Source organism: Vidua chalybeata, chromosome 15 (genome assembly GCF_026979565.1).
Source record: "Vidua chalybeata isolate OUT-0048 chromosome 15, bVidCha1 merged haplotype, whole genome shotgun sequence".
Lineage (NCBI taxonomy): Eukaryota > Metazoa > Chordata > Aves > Passeriformes > Viduidae > Vidua > Vidua chalybeata.
This window is the reverse complement of record NC_071544.1, coordinates 13,625,380-13,646,811: the sequence shown is the minus strand read 5'-3', so window position 1 is coordinate 13,646,811 and position 21,432 is coordinate 13,625,380. Positions and strand designations below refer to the sequence as shown.

The following is a 21,432-nucleotide window of genomic DNA, read 5'->3' as shown; positions in this document are numbered from 1 at the left end:
GGATGGACATGTTCTCTGCTTAATTTAGTAGATTTTGAATGTCATTTCCACCAAACTGTAGTCACTCCATTATTCTTCAGTTTTAAAGATTTTTTTTTCCTATATAGACAAGTATGGAAAGGCTATGAAATACCTAAAATATTTCTCCAAATACCAGAATATAAAAATACCATATTCTCACCTTACACTGCTAATACTGACATGTATTGCTTCTCCCTCCTACCCACAACAGAAAAACAGCATGGCACCAGATTTCTTTTAACACTTCACTTCAACTGCAGGTATCTGGGTACAGCTGGGCTGGCAGGCCTCAGCACAGAAAAGAGATTGTATTGAACAGAGAGGCTTGTATTGTAACAAGGTGATGCTGAATGCCTCACTTGGCATGGCTGTGAATGACTTTTAGTGGAACTAAGGTCAAGAAATATGGGAACTTATTAAAAATAAGTACATCAGAGGAAGGGAATATGTATGCTCTGAGAATGCCACTGACTGCAGGTTTAAGAAATATCTAATTACTCATTAGAACTCAAAGGAAACACCTCTGATTGGACTCCTCATCCACAGAATGAAAATGGAGGGGCAGAAAAACAGTGTTTGAGTGTGAGCCTTCACACTCATTGTGAGTAATGAAGACAACATCACATCCATCAAGGTCATCTGTCCCTCATCCTCATGGCACAGACACGACAACTGGCTGCTGCCACGTGCCTGCACAAAATGCAGGCAACCGCTCTGCTTCCACTTCCCATCTTTTGAAAGGATTTTCACAGGGAGCTGGCAGCTTTGGTAAGCAATTAGTGTATATTACTAAGACACTTTGCAGGGTTTCTAGAAGCCAGAAGGAGCCACGCTGGGAGATCTGCTTTCTGCCCTAAATATAGCAGCGTAAGAAATGAAACGCGAGTGCCAGATTTCAGTGGGATTTCCCAGGGTGAAATGCAGTGCACACATGGCTCATTAGAGACCTTTCAAACAGAAACAAGAGCTACAGATTGCACCAGTGTATTCCCTTCCCAGTGCTGCTGCTGAAAACATTTTGGATGGATGGTGGTCATTTCCCCACCATGGATCTCATCATCTCTCCACGCCGGCTCTCAGTGAGCATTTCAGCCAACATGAGCTTCAGGGAGAACTGTGACTGAGCAGAGAGTTCAGCCATTTAACTTCACATTTCTTACTGGATGGATTCATTTCAAAAACAGGAAAACATGCAATGAGGAAAAGGAAAGAGAAATGAGCACAACTGATTAGTTTACTCTCATTTACAGGGGTGTAATTGTCCACCATTTGCAGGTTCCTATGCCATGTTTCCAAAAGTGGAAGCCTGTTTCTGCAAGACTTCAGAGCACGGATTTATATTATTTTTTCTAGCTATTTCTGTCTTTAGAGCTCTCTTGGGGTCTGTATATGTTCTGTACTGCATAAATCCTCACAGTATCTATGTATTTGTTTTAAACTGACAAACTCTGTAGGTGAGTGAAACCCATTTAACGTGTCACCCTGCAGATTATTACCAACCCAAAGCAACAGTCTCTTCTATTGCCTATGAGGGAGGAAAAGTAATTCCAAAAAACCTCCAAACCAGGATGGACTCTTCTTTGGAATTGCCCAGACACTGTCCATATTTCGAAGTTTAATCCCTGTCCTTTGCAGTTGCCTTCTGGAGCTCAATGCTGCCAGTCTGTTCTTCCCTCACTTATAACTGTGCAACCCCAACTTGATGCCACCCATTTACATCCCTGCAAGAGGAGAACTGAGACATGCAACAACTGACTGGCTACTCCATGTCTGTTTAGCATAATTTACAAGCAAAACTGAAATTAATTGCCTTCCCACCCCGGGTTCTGACCCCACCTACAGCACAGATTTCTGCCCTCAAGTTGAAAGCTGCTCCCTTGTGCAGATTGCTTCTGTAGGGAAATCTCTCAATGCCATTTTGGTGAGTGCAAATTTGTTATGAGCTGCCCTGGCTGGCAGCTGGGAGGATGGAAAGTGACCACAGTGGTGGTGGGAAGAGAGCGGAGGATGCCCCAGCTCCTGGAATGGCAAGAACAACAGGGTCTTTACTGGCCTCAGCCCTCCTGTACAGAGAATTGTTATTTCAACCCTGAATATGTAAAAGCTCTTAATTTCTCAGCTCAATAGAAAAAGGACTGACAAGGCAAACTGTTCTGCACAAAAGCTTCCTATTAGAAAAAAGGTGTAATAGCAGTAAATGTAGCTCCACTGGGAAGAAGAAAAGAATTACACGCATCAGCTTTCTAACATCCAGTCTGATTCTTGGGCAAAGCACAAGGCTGAGTCCTTTATCATACCAACACAGACAAATATCTTTGGTCAATAGGAAACTTCAAATAAAGATGAAATTTGCCTTTCAATCTATACCTGCTGGTGAAGTGAATTGTTCTCCCTTCTAGACAAAGCAGTTTTCTGTAAATCCACCTGGTATTTCCACAACTCAGCCATCAGCTGCTCAGGCTGAATTTCCTCCCCTTCACAAGGCTCAGGGCATTGCTGCAAGCCTTCCATCAGTCTCTGTTGATGACATCTCCCAGTAAATAAGTGCTTGATTCAGAAGCACAAATATATAACTAGCAGGAATTCCCTTTCTACTATACTAGAGAAAATAAAGACTATAAAAGACATTTGATTTCCCCATTTCCTAGAACAAAATTCTCTAATGTCTTGTTTTGAAAGATTAATATTTGTTGTCAGAAACAATACCACCCTATTAAATAATCTGAATCAAAATCAGCACCTACACACATCTATATGACTTGCACCTACACAAAATACAAGTACTTCAGGACTCTGCATAAAAAATTAAAACATTTTTTCCTTATTATTGAAATGAAGAGGTGTACTTTTCTAAGCATGTTTGCTTGCTAAGAAGTTAAGAGAGGCAGGCCACTAATATTTTCATGTGTTTACCTGCAGCTGCAACTTAAAAAAAAAAGACAAACAACGATGCTCCCATTTCTGACAATTCACCCATAGCCATCTCAGAGATCACTCTAAAAGATTTCAGTCCATCTAGAGATTTTCTGTGTTTCTGTGAAAATTAAAAAGAACCTTAGGGAAAATAAAGAGCAGAAATCAGATGCACATTGCTGCTGACTTGTGTGATACCAGGCATTAATGAACAAAGTGAGAACACAGGAAAGCAGAACACTCTCATGTTTCTCAACGTTGATATCTTCAGTGGAAAGAACAAACAGCAGAAGATGGCCATGTCTGCTGCTACAGCATACAAACTTTTATTTATGTCAGGCCTGTTTTCAGACCCACAACACAAGGAGGGATTTAACAGCAGCAAAGGGTGCAAGCAGAGATGTCACTGCCAGGAGCTGCACAGAAATGCTGATAGCTGTAATTAGGCAGAATTTGTGTCATGGAAATGCTGCTTGAGTGGAGGTGGTGGCTTTGTCATGAGGTGACCTGCTCCTCTCCCCAGACAGGGGACCTCAGGCACCCCACAGCCCCCAGTACCACGGACCTGGGCACCACAACCCCTGGGCAGAGCAGGGCTGGTTCCAAATGCCTGTGCCAGGGATGGGCAGTTTATAAAATGCCACCCCTGCTCTAGGGACACACTCCATGTGCCAGGATGCAGGAGGAATGGAGCTGGCATGAGAAGGATACGCTTTTTGCAACATCAAAAACTGAGGCTCACACAGGTGGAGATGCAGGAAAATGTCCAAGATGTTCCCAAGCCCAAAAGCTCTCCTGCTGATTAGCTCTGCACACCTCCAGCTGAGAAAACCCTTCTCCTGAGTTTCACAGGACACACTGAGCCAAAAAGGTTTAGCCAATAATAAGCAAAATACTATTGGAAGTAAAAAAAAAGTGTAGAAAACCAGAAACCACCAGGAGCACTTAGGCAAAAGATGTGCACCTGCACCCCTGCATCTGTGTCTGTCAGCACAGCAGCTCAGGAATACAGGCTGTGCCTTGGATTTCTCGTCAGCACACCACAAACCAGCCTTTGCAGTAATGAAACTTTAATTTTAGCTGGTTAGCCCACACTGAAGAATCATTTGTGAGGACCCTCAGTCACCTTAATTGCACAAGGATAAAATAATTTTCAGGGACCCTATGTGTGGGAGTGAACTTTTCAGGTTTGAGGGTTTTTTTCTTTTTTTCCTTTTTTTTGTGGTGGGATGGAAACTCAAAGCACTTCAATTAGAAGCAATTACTGGAGATGTAGAGGCTTCTCTGAGGTTAAGCTGCCCTTCATTTTCCCAAGAGAAGCCTTTAATTAAATGCAAATAATCACAAATTTCATATAGAAAATTGCCATAATTTCTCTTTTAGTTACTGGATCTCATTTAGAAAGGAAAGAGGTGGGCAGTAGCACTGAGTGGACGCAAAGTAATGAGAACTCAAGAGGTTAAGGCTGAATTACCTGCGTGAAACTATTCCTCTTCTCTAAATCTGACTGCAACCACATCATTTCAGTGCTAACAGGCTGTCCTTCATGCAAGTGCACTGGAGTGCAGTCCCTCAGAAACAGGACAAAATACAAATAATTACCTCAGTCCATCTTGCTGTTGGCCATGGCAGCAGAGGCAGGATGGGTTCAGGGGAAGATGCAATTGAGGTGGAAATGGCCAGAACTAAAACTCAAGCTATGATGAATTCGAGTGATATATTCAAGCTCATCTCCACTGCAGAGCTCTGGAAGAACAGGCACAGGAAATGGCAGCACGTATTTTAAATGCATCTATCAATGAGGCATGGGAGTGGAGAAGAGCTAATACAGGGATAATATTTCCCCCCCTGCAGGAGGGGAGAGGCAGACTCTGCACAGCACAGGGCTGCAGTTCTGGCCTCAAACCCCTCAGTCATCACAGCAGAAGACACTTGCAGAAGGTAAATAAAGTAAATACACAACTGTAGGAAGAATAGGGCACTTCTCTTTTACCTTTCTTTAGCCAAACACGAGCTTATCCCAGTGAGCAGGCAGGACCCAGCTCCACACAAAGCACAGGAAGACTTCTGCTCCTCAGTATTTCAGACTTTCCTCAGCCATTTACAGTTCTAAGAGAAACCCACCTCCCTTCCCTTTCCATGGTTATGCTCCAACAGCAGGGGCTCAGAATGCCAAGAAAGATTTTCTGAAAAGCTGATGGCTTTGCAGTTCCAGGACAAGAGGAGGAAGGCATGGAGGCTACTCCAAGCAGCACCTCAGCCTGAAGGCAACCATGCAGAACAGGTGCTTCAGAGGAGTTGTATTTTTGTTCCAGCACTGGCTGCTAGGTTTTGAAAGCCTGGAAGGCCATTGCTCTCTGCTGTGCAGAGAGTTCAGGAGGGATGTTGGGAAGCTTAGAAAGAAAGAAAAGAGCAAGGAACAAGAGAAAGCAGCAGCAGAAAACTGACTCTATGGCTCAGCATGGCACATCACTTCTGTGTGGATTCCCAAATTAAATCATTTCTTCTCCTGCACTGTGAGAATATGGGGAAGGATCGGGTTGTAAGTTATTCAGAGAACTAACTGATTATCGACATTTTAGCAGTGAGCTTGTTTTTGTTCTTTTGCACATCTATAATAATACCTTTTACATGTTCTCTAAGAGACAAATCTCTCTCCGCTTCAGAACTGCTAGTCTGAAGATCTTTTGTTGGCACTGAGATGAATGCTAAGATGAAATATCTTATTTCTTCAGATGAAAGAAGCTGAGAACAATCTCCTCTGGAGGGAGGTGGCAGGAGGGAGGATCTGGGATCAAAAGTTTATGACTCACTCCCTGCACAGCCCACCCGTGCCCTCCTTGCTGTTCCACCTCACAGTGAGCAGCTCCTCCTGGGCTGTTCACCCTTCCCATCGTGCTCCCCCCATCACAGCAGGGTCCTGGGGCACCAGCAGACAGGGCCCTCTGCTCACAGGCAGAAATGCCTGGAAATGAAGGGTTATTCCAAAAACCAAATGATCAACCTCGCATTGCAAACTGCCCAAATCCCTGCCACTCTTCTCCCTTCCCCAGCTATTTGTATCCCTCTGTTCTTGGAGACATCAAACAAAGCCATCATGCATTTTTAATGTCATCAGGTATTTTCCTGCTGTGGATATACACAAGACCAGTTATTGAGTCTCAGCATGGCCCACACAGCAAGTCTGGCAGATGATGGCTTGCCTGCACATGTGCACTGAACTGCAGGTGTGAGGAGATGGGTGTTGCTGAGTTCCCTCCAAACCAGAAGTGCTAATAACCAAGGGATGTGTCCTGTCATCAGGGCTAAATTCTCTGGTGTCCAGTAGGAAAACAGCACCAATAAAACATTTCTCTGCTGTGGGGACATTTATAACATCTTTCCTTCCTGGCAAGTAGTAAGTACAGAATTTATGCAGCAGCTTCTTTTACAGTAGAGATACCAATAAATAAAACTTCTTTGTTCTGCCTCTGAAAAATGCAGTAACTAAGTATCTCTGAGATAATTGTTTCTCCTGGATGCATAGTTCTGTTCAGATGACTTGAGCATGAACAGTGGCTCAGAAACATCTGAGAACTGAGAGCTGGAATCCTGTCCATCAAGATGGAAGCACAGTCCCATAAACCTCAGTTCCTTGTGAAACCCAACACAAAATATTTGAGGCAAAAGGGCAATCTGCCATCCTAATATTCTGTATCCCCCAGACTGCCTTGAGCAATTGTCAAAGAAAAAACCCGCAGAGTTACCTAAGTGATTGCAGTGCAGCACATGCAGCTTAGGTTGGTGGCACGAGCAGAAGACTTATTATTTCACTATTCCTTTTGCTCCCACAGCATAATCTGTCAGCATATCCAATGCCATGGCAGGCCTCTAAAAACTCAATGGTTCAGCAGAGACTAGAGACAGAGAGGTAAAAATACGGGGACCTTTCATCACTTTTCGGTAACAAGGATGAAGAAAGCCTTATGTGTTTGTACTGCCTGAGAAAGTGTGGTTATTAGGATAATAAAAATTAAATATTATGAGAGACCAATGTTTCAAAGGTGTAACACTAGAAGAAACTGATGCACTTTAACTCAACAAGTCACCACTACCAAATCCTTGATGCCCTGGATGATGCAGCAATGAAGGGGTCAAACTTTCAATAGCTTCACACAATATCCTATTTAAACTGACTATAATATTCTAAACTCCGAATGAGTGAAGGTAAGAAGTACTATATGTATCTTTAAAAAAGATAAGTAATCCCAGTTGCTTTTCATGCAGAAACAGAAACCCTCCAGGAATGAAATTCAGGTGTCTAAAAAAGAGTAAAAGAAAAGCATAGCACATTTTATCCTCAACCTAGAGGAAAGAAATTAGAAGTTGCTGTAAAGAAAACTGCAAATAAAAAGCATTACAGTGAAGAGCTTGATCCTCTGATATCAGTGCCAAGATTCCTGCTATATTCCAGCCAGGAAGGTTTTCACCCATAGGAACTTCTTCACTTAATAGTACAATCACTCACAGCACTGCTGGTGTTGTCAGGCCACTGCAAGATTAACATCTTTATATCAGATGATGCAGTCCAAGTGAATGGGGAAAGGAGGGAAACACACAAAGCTCTAGCATGCAGTCTCAGAACAATTACTTGTACTACAGAAAGAGCAACATGAATTAGGATGGGAAAAGTGCACAATTCTGTAATGCGTGTGTGCAAGGGGGAGAGGGAAGAAAAAGACTTTCACTCTTTCCTCAATAAGGATATAGTAATATTAATTCTAACTCCAGCCAATTTTAGCTGACTGATTACAGCTACACCAGCAGAAACAGAAAAGCTGATCAGAATTCCTTCCCATGCTGGCCTTACCATTGCACCTAAGAGACCCCAGAGAAATCATGAGAAGGGAACATAAACAGAACAGTCATTTTCTTCTGAGCCAATCTCTGATTTAAAAAAAAAAAAAAAATTAGAACGAAGTCTATTCCCCTAAATCATTAATAGAAGAATCCTGCCAGCTAGGGCAATGAGCTTTCCTAACTCTAATCCATCTTTACTGCTGTGTTATTACCCCACTGTTTTCCTGTAATTGAAATGTGGCAGGTAGTTTACACACAAGAGGGAGTAATTGTATTGGAAATAACTGTTCATAACCAAATTTCAAAAGCTCAGTTTTCCTAGAAACTTTTAATAAAGAAAGCAAGATAATAATGATATTTAGCATTTGTGCCATCCACAGCAGCATTTTGTCTCTCTAAATTGCCAACATTTCATTCAACATTGCTAAACCAGACCCCTTCAGCTATGAATGCAGCCTGAGGCAAAAAAAAAGGGGAAAAACTGAACAATTGAAGTAATTTGTTCCTGCTCAATTAAAATAATAAAATATGGCTGAACTTCATGCTAAAGGGTGCAAACCTCGTGTTATGGGAGGAGAACCCAGAGGTGGCAGGGCTGTGGTCAGGGACCCCCAGGCTGAGCCTGACTGGGCCAGGAGGGGAAGAGCCCCCCTCTCTGTGCCCCACAGAAGGTGGAAGGAGGGGTCACTGCCTGCCCATTCCACACTGCATCCCCGTGGAGCTGCACACACAGATGGCACAAGCAGCCTGCACAGGCCTGGAAGCAGCACATGCAGTCACAGAATTATTTAGGTCAGAAAAGACCTCTAAGATCATTGAGGCCAACCACTAACCCAGTACTGCCAAGTCCACCCTAAGCCCTGTCCCTAACTAGCACAGCTGCACATCTGTAAACATCTCCAGGGATGGTGCTCTCCCAGTTTGGAGAAACCTCTTAAGTCTGGCTCATGGAGGCACTCCTGAATACCAAGTTGCAGAATATTTTATTTACAAAACTAATCTGAAGCCTTTCCTTTGGATGATTCTTAGAAGACAGCTCTCCAGGAATTTCATGCCTTGCAGACTGATTGGGGGAAAATATTATTATTTTCTATTTATTACAGTTTAAAGTCTAGTAGAGCCTGCCGGTATGTAAGACTACATACGCAAACAGCTCCTGCCCCAAGAAAATACAATCCATAACAAGCAACAGGAGCCGTGGATAGAAACATGAGGAAGAGCAAAGGAAAAGCAAAGAGTCCTATGTGGTTTGATGGGCAGACAAGTAGTTGCTACACTGTTGATACAGTTGATATTTAAATGCAGCCACAACAGGACACAGTCCTCATGTCTCCTGTTTGAAGCTCTGCCTGCTGCCTAACAGGCTATAAAGGGGTACTAATGGTGCTTCAGACTCCTAACACCATTTAAAATACCAGGCATTGTGTGCTACCCTTGTGGGAAGAGGTCAGTGCACTGTCATTGCCCATTATCAGAGCTTTCTAGCTTTGGACTGCTTAAAATAAAGATATTGGTTTACTGTGTTTATGTAAGCACATCTTTTCTTGTAATATTCAGAAACTAATACAACAGGAAGCTTTTTTAAAAATGCTTTAAGCTCACTAGTAATAGGTGAAATAGAGATCCCCAGCACATCATTGGTGTGCAGCATAAAATATCCAAGTGCTAATATGCACAGTCACGGGCAATGCTGCTGCTAAAGAGCTGCATCACTGGCTGCTAATGCAGGTGGACCAGAAAGAGGAAAGTTGTTGAGAGCTCTCATTCCTGCTTTATAATTAAGTTGGGACCTACAAATCCATGCAGGGGCTGTGCCCACCTCAGCCAAGCTCTGTGCAGCTCAAGGTTGAGCCTGCCACAGCTGGAGGTTTAGACCAGCACAGCTGGAGGTTTAGACTGCCACAGCTGGACATGATGATCACCACAGCTGGAGGCTGAGCCCACCACAGCTGCAGGTGAGCCCTCTGCCACACTGGTGTGACTGCAGGATGCAGCCGTGGCTGCGTGGGACCTGCAGACTGAGTGGCTCAGTCACACACACAGCCCACAGGCATTAACATCACTTCCCCAAGCCCAGTATGTGCAAACCACAGACTTAATACCAGCCTTGTCCAAGATCTGAATGAAACAGGGCACTCTCTATCTAAGTACCATCAGGAAGTTGAGTGCTGGATGTGCTGAGTGGTGGTTTCTACCTCAATTAGGTTAGGCCACCTTCAGGGTACATTTGGGTTTCAACCAAATTGGTGGCTTTGCTCCAGATTCATTCCGTGGTTTGCCTTACAAATCCAAGCAAGGTTTAGAGGCAGCAGCCTGCCCAGAGCTTCCTGCAGCCCCAGAGCAGCTCAGCCCTGATGTAACTGAACACAGCAAATGGACCTGGCTATGGGAACCAGCTGTGGGACAGGCAGGTGACACTTGAGTCCCCTCTAGGCCTGTTTTTTATACAGCCTGTGCTGGATGAAGGCATTTGAAACAAATCAAGTATCAAAGAGTACATGAATGATTGTGCCAGAGGACAGAGCAGACAGGGACCAGCTGTCCCCACACAGGTGTGACACTGCTTTGACAGCCCTGTGCAAGAGGCAATAGCCATACATACATTTGTTTAAGCCTTGAACATTAAAATAAAACCAAAACCTAGAATAAATTAGTGATGCTTGCTTGTTAAAAGCTACTGATTGGAAGTTTATGGCTTGATTTCACAGGAGTTGTCTCCAGGAGCACAAGCCAGGAGGGCAGGCAGAGGGCAGAGAAAGGGAGATCAGGGCTGGACAAGGAAGTGGAGTGGACGGATAGTGCTATAGCAAGCATGAGGAGGTTTTTTTATCCTGAGATTGTCTTGCTTCATCTCCTTCCCCCTTCTCCACTCCCCACTAGCAGCATTTAAAACACCCCTGAGTTTTCCTGAGCAGGTTTGCTGTGCTCATTAAAATACTGTGAGCACTTATTGGCTATAATGAGCATCATTAAATTCTGGTAAGCGCCAGGACTGTTCTGTGGAGTTGAACAGACTCGGGTTCTGGAAGGAGAGCTCAGGGCCAGGAAGATGCTAGAAATACTACATTTTCCAGAAGAACAGAAACACAGACCTTCCTCTCCTTTCTGTTCTGCAAGCACTAGGGTAACTCAGACCTGTTAAGCAGCAGCTATTGCTTACTGACTACTCACACCACTCCTCTGCCCCAGGACTCTCAGCTCCTCTTATCAGAACAGGAAATTAAAGATTTTCCCGTATTTGCATCTGCTCATTTGATAATTTTCCTACGTTTGTTATTTAGAGAGAAAAGTCTGCCTCTAAAAACTCACTTAGCCAAGTGGTTTTCTCAGCCTCAGGGAATGGTGCAGGAGGGATTGCAGAGCAGGATCCAAAGCAGCTGGTGAGGCTGCAGGAGCAGCAGGAGATCAGGAGATGAATGGGGGCATACTGGGGCAAGACTCACATTGTACATGCCCAGTTCTTGTATTTATTTCCAACTGGCTGTGCCAGAAACACTCACCCTAACTAGTGTGGCCATGCCTACAACCATAAAGCTGCTCCCACTGCAGGACTCAGTAGCACCACCTGTGTTTTTATCACCAAATGCTGTTCATCATCCACTAGCATTAGTAGATATGAATTAACTAAGCCATACACAAATATACTTTACGCTGGAATAATCCCCAGTAATCCGAGGGCAAGTAAGGAAACAGAATCAGACAAGAAATTGAAGATCAGTGCATGCCTCCAAAAGCCAGTCTGTATCCTAGTGGGGGGGACAGAGCTGCTGGAAATGGGAGGTGTCTGCACACGTCCCTAGGAGATGGCACTCGAGCACCTGGCTTGCAAAGTGCAGTGCATCATGAGAGGGCAGTGATGGAGAAGGAGCAGAGATGTTCACCTGACTTCCCAAGCAATGCGTAGAGAGCTGACTGACCACCACCAATTAGCAAAAATGCATGGGACTGAAGTTATGTTATTAGAAAGAAATAGAGCTGTATTCCTGAAAAGTGATAATTTGAAATCCTTTCATTTTGTTCTCGGGTTGATACCCACAGCACTGCCTGTATGTTGAATGATCAACTCCACCACCTCAGAAACACCTATTTCTCAACTCCATTAATCTAAAGACCATAGTTCAGCATGAAATGGGTATCAAAACAGCATCCATTTCATAAGATTAAACAACTGGTCTGGTTAAGCATTAATTGCTCCACTTTGGCCACTCTTTGCCTGCTCACAGGAGCTTTTTGTGGATTACTGTTTTATAATTGCTCACTCCCTATGCACACAGGCACTGCAATCTTCTGCACACCTTGACAGCAACCTGGTTAGAGAAAATCAACACTGCACGTTCCCCTGACACAGCATTTTATCTGCTGGGTACAGGAAGCCAGAGGTTGTTTATTCAACTTCTCATGGCCCATTAATGACATAATGCAGGCCACAGCTGTTTGGGACTGCACAAGACCAAAGCAGAGAAAGAAATGCCAAAAAGACTTCAAACATGCTGCTCATATCAGAACCTAGCTGGGAAGATCCTTGAAAGTTGTCTAGGGAAGTGTAGCTTTACAAATCCTTCAGGAAGTAAAACCAGGATTAAAGCCTCAGACTTGGCTTTTCCTGAAGACTCAAACAATCTTAAATGAATAATCTCATCTGAACAAGGTGGCAATGACTACTTTGAAGAAGTGACTGATAACTTCATTGTCACTCTGCCTAGTCAAATTATCTAGTGAAGAACAAGGATCTGCCATATATAGAGGCTCACAAGCCCTGGAAGTGGAAAGCTAACCCTGGCCAGGGACTCTCTGCAGTGAGGGGGAGCTGCTCCAGGACTGATGTGCACCAAGCACAGCAACACAAGGATAAGGACATGCTCCACCTAAGTACAACAGCCACGGAGATACCCTGTACATTTTATTTCATGAAGCTTCCAGAACTATATCACCATGAATTTTACCAAAGAAATAAAAAAAAAAAATCAAGATTCTTGTCTTCCTGGTCACAGAGAAAAGCAGAAAAAGTCAAACCCATTCCACATCCAAGTTCAAAATAACCAATTTCACTAATTTTAAAACACTTTATAATTGAAAGTTTGGGATGGGTGGTGTATATTGTTTACATAAATACATGTATATATACATATACAGCAGGTAAGAGGAACATGATTTGCAGTGCTGAGCTGATTCCTCAGCTTGGCAATATCCAGCAGAAAGAGAGGATCACTGTGTACATGTGCTCCTCTCTATAAAAGGACTGTCCATGGCAATGAAACACCCCATTATTGAAGCTGTATCTGAAGTCATGCTCAGAAGAAAGACCAGCACCCTCCCTCATCTTCCCCAGACCTTCCAGGGTAACCCCTACTTACAATTGTGAAGTTCATAACCTTCAGAATCCAGATGGTCATAGCAAGGTTCACCAGGATTAAAATCATTAGGAGCAGCACAAAGAAATAGAGGCACCTCTTCCTCCAGCCATAAATCCCCACTTTGTATACCTGGGGTCCTTCCGAGGTCTGCATGGTGCTCCGGTGCGGGTACTGTTCCTGAGGCATCTGAAATGATCACAAAGAGACAACCACGTGTATTCAGGGCCAGGAGAAAGCCAGGGATAAAAACTGCTTCTGTCTGTGCCTCTTGGAGGGTTTGGGGTTTTTTGCAGAGATTACCAGCTAGGCAGCAGCTCTTTGGATACCTTGGTTATTTTTCCTTCTGCCTGATGTGTGCAGCAACAGACCAAGAGAGAATCTGAAGTGTTAAATGTGTATGAATGCACTTCTAAATACACGTAAGCACTCTGTCTAAAGTATCCTATGGAAATCACTCTGGAGTGACTCTGCTCACCGCCCCAGGTTTTGCAAGGCAGGCACTCCAGGGCCTCGAAGGATCATGAGGGGAAAATTTTGCATGCGTTTGGTAAAAGCAGTTGAGTTCAGCAGTTTGTTTGGAAGATGCAATATGACTTCTCAGAGGTTTAGTTTAAAAGAAAATAAAATATAATCTCAAGTAAAATCATTCCTTCCAAGCAAAGACAAAAAGGCAAAGGGGAAATGTTTGCCTTTCTTCTTCCTACACACCAATCTTGCCTACAAAAGTAACGCTGAAGCAAGGTTCTCCAGCTGCCACATCCCTAACAATTATCCCAAGTATCTAGGAGGGGAGGGAGGGGAAGGAAGGAAGGCAGGCAGTTCGGAAGGAAGGAAGGAAGGAAGGAAGGAAGGAAGGAAGGAAGGAAGGAAGGAAGGAAGGAAGGAAGGAAGGAAGGAAGGAAGGAAGGAAGGAAGGAAGGAAGGAAGGAAGGAAGGAAGGTTGGTTCATGTTCTCACCCTCCATTTTCAGGAGGAAAAAAAAATTTTGAGGAAAGCCACTTTCTCAGGCTTCCCCAGGGATCACTGCTTACATTTTCAGCTTATTTTAATGCACAGACTGAGGAGTTCATCTCTAGTAACACAGAGTTTGCTGAATGTTTTGCATTTTAGACTCTAGACAGATAAGCCACCAAACACGTTCTTGCACTACGGATTCAACACCACAAGTGTCTTCCTCAGGGTTGCTGGCACTGATGTTTGTATGCAGTGAATTACAAAATTTACATCCCAGGAGGGAGCAGTGTGAGCTCCCCTGTGGGAGCGTGATGTGCATGTCTGGAATGAGGCAGTTTTAGGAATGAGATGCTGCTCAGGGACGGGAGCTGGGACACCAACAAACAGATGGACTTGGAGCAAAGCAGATCTTTTTACACTGCCACAACCACGCCAACCCATACAAACTAGAACAATAAATTACAGAGTTTCCACTACCTGGGGGAAATTATAGCTGCAACTGTACAGTCAAGGATTTTATTGCCTAATATTTTAATAGGTTATCCTGGAGAGCAGATTTTAAATGCAGCCTCTCCCTTGGAAAAAAAAATAATAAATTACATTGCTAACCCTCTCAAATCATGGAAAAGGTTTGACCAAGGAGAAACAATATGAAATACCCAGCTAAAATATCCCTTTATTGCAAAACTTGTTTATTCACGATATCTCTTTACTGCTGTCACTGCTTTTTTTCTTTACTTGCAGTTTCTAGGATGGAGAAAATAGCATATCCAGCTGGGGCAAAACTTTCCAAACATCAAAAGAATTTATAGCAACAGAACACAACCACAAAGAGCAACTTGCATCCATACAGTAGCCTGGTTTTGAGAATTTCTCTAGTTCTGATAAAATATTTAACTCACAGCTGCCCTAACAGAGATAGAGCAACTAAAGTACTACAACATGTGTGATGAGCAAGACTTAGCAATACAGTATAAATTCATAACAAGAAAATAACATGGCAATTGGAGATATCATGTTCTTTCTATACAAACTCTCACACAGCCACACTTAAGCAATATTTGGTTTCTAGCTAGTGTTTCCCCCCAGAATGTAAATACTACCAAAAAATTGCTCATGTCTGTAGTTCTTCAGGGAGAGCAGACAGGATGATGGACAGAGAGTGCTGAGGTGTGTTAAACAAATGAGCAGAGTAAGAAAGTCTGCAAGGCTACTACCTATGGAACCAGCTATATCCACCATCAATAATCTGAACTGTGTGGGAGGGAGAAGTATGCTAGTCATAATTTAAATTTTGGCAACTTTTCCTGACTCAAACATTAAAAAGAATTAAGACACCAGACAAAAAAGTACTGCTTTGAAAGAATATCCAGTGGTTGCACTTGCTGGTGACACCTCCCTCCTTTCAGTTACTAAACTAAGAGGAAAGGCTGCTGATGCTTAATAGGATTTTTCATTTCTTCTTCAGGAAAATATTAGGAACCACCACTTAATTCTGTAACAGTGGAGAAAAGATACTATTGAAACAAATATAGAAACTGGAAAAGAAGCATGCCTTCCAAAAGTCAAACTTTAAAGTGAGAGGGCTTAAAGACATGCGCACAGCACTGGATCGCCACCACTGAATGAACAATCCCACCTACAACAGAAAAAAATGCAGCAGCCATATCTTTACAATTTAGCTACAAACAGCATGACTATGGCTATAAAAATATAGCCTGGAATGTGGGAATTTCACTAAGGGGCTCTTGATTCTGCACAAAAAAAGTAGTAAGTTTTTGCACAAAAGCTGTACACCGAGTCCCTATATACACCAACACTGCAAACAAGCAGTGTTGGGGGCCTGAGACAAAATCCAGTCCACTTAGAAAAGCTATTAATCCTTTTGCTTTAGCATACCTTAGAGATATGGCCCATGACAAGAAAGATTTATTAGCTTTTTTAAGACCACTGGAAGAGCCCTGTCACCCCCGCCCGCTGATCTGCACAGGCTGCTCGCACAGCGCTTCTGCAAAGAAGCTTCAGCACTTTCCTTCACCAGAGTTAAACCAGGCTCAGCTGAAAGGCACCAGAAAGCAGAGCTGGCTTTGAGCTTCCAAAATTCACACCAGACCTCATCAGTTAGGGCAAATCTTTGCTCCATGCCTCCCTCCCTCCTTCCACCAAGTCCTTCTTGGCAGCACGCTCAGGGTGTGCAACCCACGTTAACAATTCCTCAGGCAGAAAAGTGTTTTACATGCACAGGGATGAATTAACACCTTTCCCACATAAACACTGGCACTGTGACATTCCTGGCCACGCTGCCTTTGTAGGCTCAGTGAGGGCCATGAGTAGGGTGAGGTATTACACAAGGAATCAAGAATATTTCTCTGCTGTGGGGGTTTCTTTGATCAGCTCTTGAGGGATATATTGTCCTATAAGAACAATTTCAAGCTACAAGAGGATGCAGTCTGGGAAGGCAGCTTCTGTCTTATGGGCCCTCCTGAAGTTTGCTGCTGGAAATGTCCTGGAGCTCACGGAATCAGCTCATTGCAGCAGGAACAGCCCTGAGCCTTGCAGAGCCAACACAGCATCTCCCCTCCCAGCCTGCCTGCCTATAACTGAGGTGTAACAGCCTCATCAGAAAAACCAGCAGCATCTGACCCCAGGCTGACCTGAAGCACGGTGATGGGAACATGTTTGCAGAGATGACAGGGGGGTTCAAATTCCCTCATGTCTTGGACCTACATCTCCCACATGTGCCCTCTCTTTGTGTCCATATCACCAACATCCTCTTCTTTTTCTCTTTGTTTTCTGAAACAAAAACCTTTTCTTTTGGGCTGAAATGAGGAGAAAAAAAAAAGCCCTAAAAACCTTCAGAGGTGCTCTCTGTCATATCACTGGAAGGCATCGTACTTGTATTCACTAGCTGTAAATGCTCTACAGATTCATCCTCTTTAATTTCTCTGTCTTTTAAGTGCACAGTATCCACCAGGTTCAAAAGAACAGGCATTGCTGGAGTGTGACTGAGAACAAAATCTGGCGTGAAGAAGAGTGTTTTGAGCCATCTATCAACAAGACATTTTCCGTCTCCGCTCCCCATAAAACTCTCTCAAGTTTGACACCCCCAGGTCCATTAATCCACCAGCAGCATGACCCAAAATTGATTTATGGCCATTCACATGGGTCAGACCACAACCTTGGTCTCTATAAAAAGGATCAGGCTCTGAAAAATGACTTCTCACTTGCAGCATGGCCAGCAAGGGCTGAGTATTGGGGAACAGCCCACGTGATGAAATACTTGCTGGGATAGTTAGATCTCATAGCACTTTTCTCCAGGACCGTCTAAGCCATGAACTTGGCCTCTGTGACTGTCATTGGTGTCTCCAAAGCTTAAATCCTTGCTCTCTGCTTGTCCCTCTATTTCTGTCAACAGTGCCTATCCCTCCATATGAGGAGCAGCTCTTCCCTGAGCTGGGAACACCATCACCACTCAATGCCCATTTCTCGGGTATCACTGCTGTGTGATACATGGCCAGAGTGACAAAAAGTAAAAGGAATCATCCTAAGGAATGTTCTTTTCTTTTATGAGTACTCTCTTTCAGCGGGCTACACCACATGTAGTGTTAGTCAAACATCTGGCCTGATTCTGGCAAACATAAGCACATCAACAAGGTTTTTTTGATCTGTACTCCATCAGGGCACACTCTGCCCAGTCCACTGGAAAACAGTTCTCTTTCCTCTTGCATCTTGTGCAAAATGGACTCAGCACAGGCAGCTGGGGAGATCTTGGGGATTCATATCCTGGTAAAGCATCTCATTCAGATCCCTCAATGCTCCAGGCTACTCCCCACCTCTAACATCTTGAAAGCTCTCGTAATTTCCCCAGCTGTTTGGGCTGGCAGCACTTTGACAACAAATGTGCTTGAGGATAAGTGTACTGCAAGAACCTCAGTTTATAAACCAATAGCTTGGAGCAGATGGACTCAACCAAAAGCTGAACAGTGGGACTGTCCTGTCCCTTCTCTGCATTCAAAGAACACTCACAGTAAAACTCTAAACCTATTAGAATTTGCCAGAACAAAACAAAGTAACAGGCAGCTCCATCTCTGAATTGCATTTCCTAAGCCAAAAGTGATATTTTATTATGCTGCAAGAATCTGTGAACAACGTGATGTCACTATTGCTTCTCTTCTCTGAGAAGGACAGAAACACATCTGCTTTTTTATTTATGACAGTCTCTTTTAAATTTTACACTTTTTACTTGATAGGCAGCTTGTCTCAATACTTTCTTTTCAGAATTAAGAAGAAAATGGAAAGCTAGCAAGGAAGCAAGAGCCTCTGCAGTGAGTCCTTTTATGTATCAAGCTAGTCAACAGAGAATGTCTTTCACAAAATGCCCCACGATTTGTGGTAAAAAATTCACGCTGCATGCAAACACCACACCAGCTTTGCTGCATTCACACGCTGCTTCCTTTGCACCACTCAGATGATATGAAGCACTCACAGACTCTGTCCATCAGTGCCAAGTTTAGAAAAGCTCTTTCCCACCAGAGTGTCTCAAAGCAGGGCACACAAATATGAGAACTACACCAAAATAGCCAGCAGCAGGTGCGACTGCAGGAGGCTGTGGGAACAGCAAGAGGGATATAATCAACTGAGCTCGAATCAGAAAGCAAGCCACAGGAGGTGACACTTTGCAGACTCCTGCCCCAACACACTCTCACCCCACAGCACCAAAAAAAGAGATATGGCTTGTAGGAATGTGCAAAGCAGGATCATAATATGGATTTATACGGCTGGAACCCAACCAGCACGGCAGAAATGGAGAGCTGTGGGCTTGAGCATGTGCCAGGATCCAGAGTGCAGTCTCTGCAGTGCTCCTGCTCACACAAGTTAAAACTTGTTCTGCTGCATCTTCCATCTTCGCTCCACATGATGTGCCTTCTGTGCTAATCCATTTGCTCACTCTCTTTCTGGTTTGCTGCTGGGAAGGACCAGGAGAAGGGATACACACATTAGGGTGTGCTAATGGCTCTCCTAGCTATCTGCTTCCAAAATCAAGAGGCTCTCTCCACTCTGCCCACACATGCACACATTCTTCAGTCCTCCTGGATTCAAAGCTTGAATGCTTGACCCCGGTGGAGCTGCACAAAGGTCACTGAGGAGGCTCGGGAGGAGCTGCCAAAGGTAGGGAGGAAACACCAGCTCCCAGGGCCCTGGCTGCTGCTGGCCAAGATGGACATATTCCAGCCTCTTTGTATCTCTGGCTCCTCAATGCTAGCAATCAGATTTGGGAGGTGGGATGCTGCATGATCAGAGGCAGGAACTTGAATTTTATTTTGTTTGTTTAACAATAAACTTATAGCTAGCAGTGAAGAAGATAGCAGGCTGACTGGTTGCCTAAACTAACAGCTGCTGAGAAAAGCAATAGAGATCCAAGTCTGCATGGTAAGATGGCAGCCTGTGAAGGCTCAAGAAGTTCCAGATCATATAAGACCTTCATTTAACACAGCATTTTCACTGAAGGTGTATTTCATGCAAAGCAAATTTTGAGCTTATCAAGGCTCTTTATTTCCCTCATATGCCTCCCCCTTTCACAGCTCATCTCTGTCCTTCCTCTCATTCCCTTTGCCCCTCATCAGCCTCAGTAGGAAGCCACAGTACATCCATGTCTCCTGTAGGATGCCCTTCCTGCACCCCAAACCCACAGAGTCTTCAGTTGGCTCCAACAAACTTAACACTCTTCAGCAGCATTACTGGGAGAAAGCTCTGGTCCTGCCACATTCTGGAGCTGTTGCCCTTTGGTGAGGAAGCTCCCCTTCTCCCTGAATTTTGGGGTTGCCGAGACGAGTGACTGTTTGAGCCCTGCTGGATGCAGGCAAAGCAAACTGTGTGTCTGCTCCTGTGAGCCAGTCAGAGATTCCTAACACCGTCCCACTGCATCACTTGATACCCTTAATTCATTCCTTGTTGAAAGGAAATAAAAAAACAACAACACCACCACCACAAAACACAGCTAGAAAAGCATTTTCAACACATCAAATAACACAGCTCTGAAAATCCAAGGCAGAGGCAGTGGCAGAGGCAAGGAAGTTTGTGAGGTGATGCGAGGCAGACTCCTCCTGACACCTCCATCCCTTGACGAACGCGCGTTCCCGAATCCCGAGCCCAAGCCTGCCATATAAGGTGCTGATATCTCTGCAAAGGCAAGACAAGCTTTAATGCTGCAACTAAAAGGATGAGAGAACATTGCCTAAATCTGGCAGGTCCCTAAAGAGGGAGTGAGCTTTTCATCATAAATGTTTCTTCAGTTATTTGGGGAAAGAAACGCAAATCAGAAGAGAAGTTGCAGATAGAACAGCCCCTAAATTAATGTTTTCCCTTCTAATCTCTACGTGGCTTCTGACCGTGCTGTCTGTTGCAGTTTGCTCATGCTTTATAAGAGACAGGAAAAAAAATACGCAGACAAATCACAAGGCAATGATTATTACTGAGTTGCTGCCTCTCTTCACAAGCTCGCTGTACCAGGAATTGGCAAACAACCTCCAGACAAACATGCTTTCAACTCATTAAGCAACTACAATACAATGCACTTATAAACGTATTTACTGTAACTGAGTCGCATTTTTCATCCAAATATCTGAGTGACACATGGTCCAGAGCCAACCTTTCAGTAGCTTCAGGTTATGCACACACTTACTCCCCAAAACGAAAAAGTTGGGGATTATTTGGGTGCAGCATTCCCTCAGCCAGAGACGCGGCGCGGGCGTCGCTTTGCCTGCAGCTTTACTATCGACACAAATTTAGCCAGAAACCACCACCCAGCCTCAGGCTGCTCCCAACCCTTCGCAAATATGCCACAACTTCCCATTCTTGACTCTTTTTTTTGCTCTAAGCAGCAGTCTGAAAGCAAGAAGCCCCTTTGCAGAGGCACAAAAGGAGGCAAATCCGCGCGGCGCTGGCGGGACGGAGCAGGGCAGCTCTTACCTCTCCCTTGGGATGGATGAACGCCCGGAGGGTGCAGGAGCCTGGGGAAGATGCAGCTCAGCGTTCAGAGCAGCACGAGGCCTGGCCTGTGCTCATGAGCTGCCCCTGTCAGATTTTCCAACAGCAGAACTGCAGCCAAGTCCCTGCCCATGCCTGAAGAATTTCCTGAACAGCATTCCCGTTCTTTTTCTAACTGCTTTGAAACCACACTGTCTGTACTTCAATAAGGCTTTGTCAGGCCAAGTTACAGCTACTGGGCTGGCTCCAGCGAGCAATTGAGAACACATGTGTTGTGCATTAAAAGCCCCCTTCTCCCTGCACACATTCAGACACAGACACCCCCATTCGCACCCAACCCCGGAGCCTGCCTGCCTTGCCTTCG

The 21,432-nt window shown here is 44.3% G+C and overlaps 1 protein-coding gene across 1 annotated transcript in view; it reads right to left on the bottom strand.

Annotated features, from left to right (window-relative positions):
* SGCD (sarcoglycan delta) overlaps positions 1-21,103 on the bottom strand; it is a 136,061-nt gene extending 114,958 nt beyond the window's left edge. Inside the window, exons 1-2 of the mRNA XM_053956762.1 lie at positions 21,051-21,103; positions 13,128-13,313 (exon numbers count right to left, since the gene is read on the bottom strand). Coding sequence (XP_053812737.1) covers positions 13,128-13,313 — 186 coding nt within the window. The 5' untranslated portion in view covers positions 21,051-21,103. The remainder of the gene's footprint in view (positions 1-13,127; positions 13,314-21,050) is intronic.
* Between the last annotated feature and the right edge of the window lie 329 nt (positions 21,104-21,432).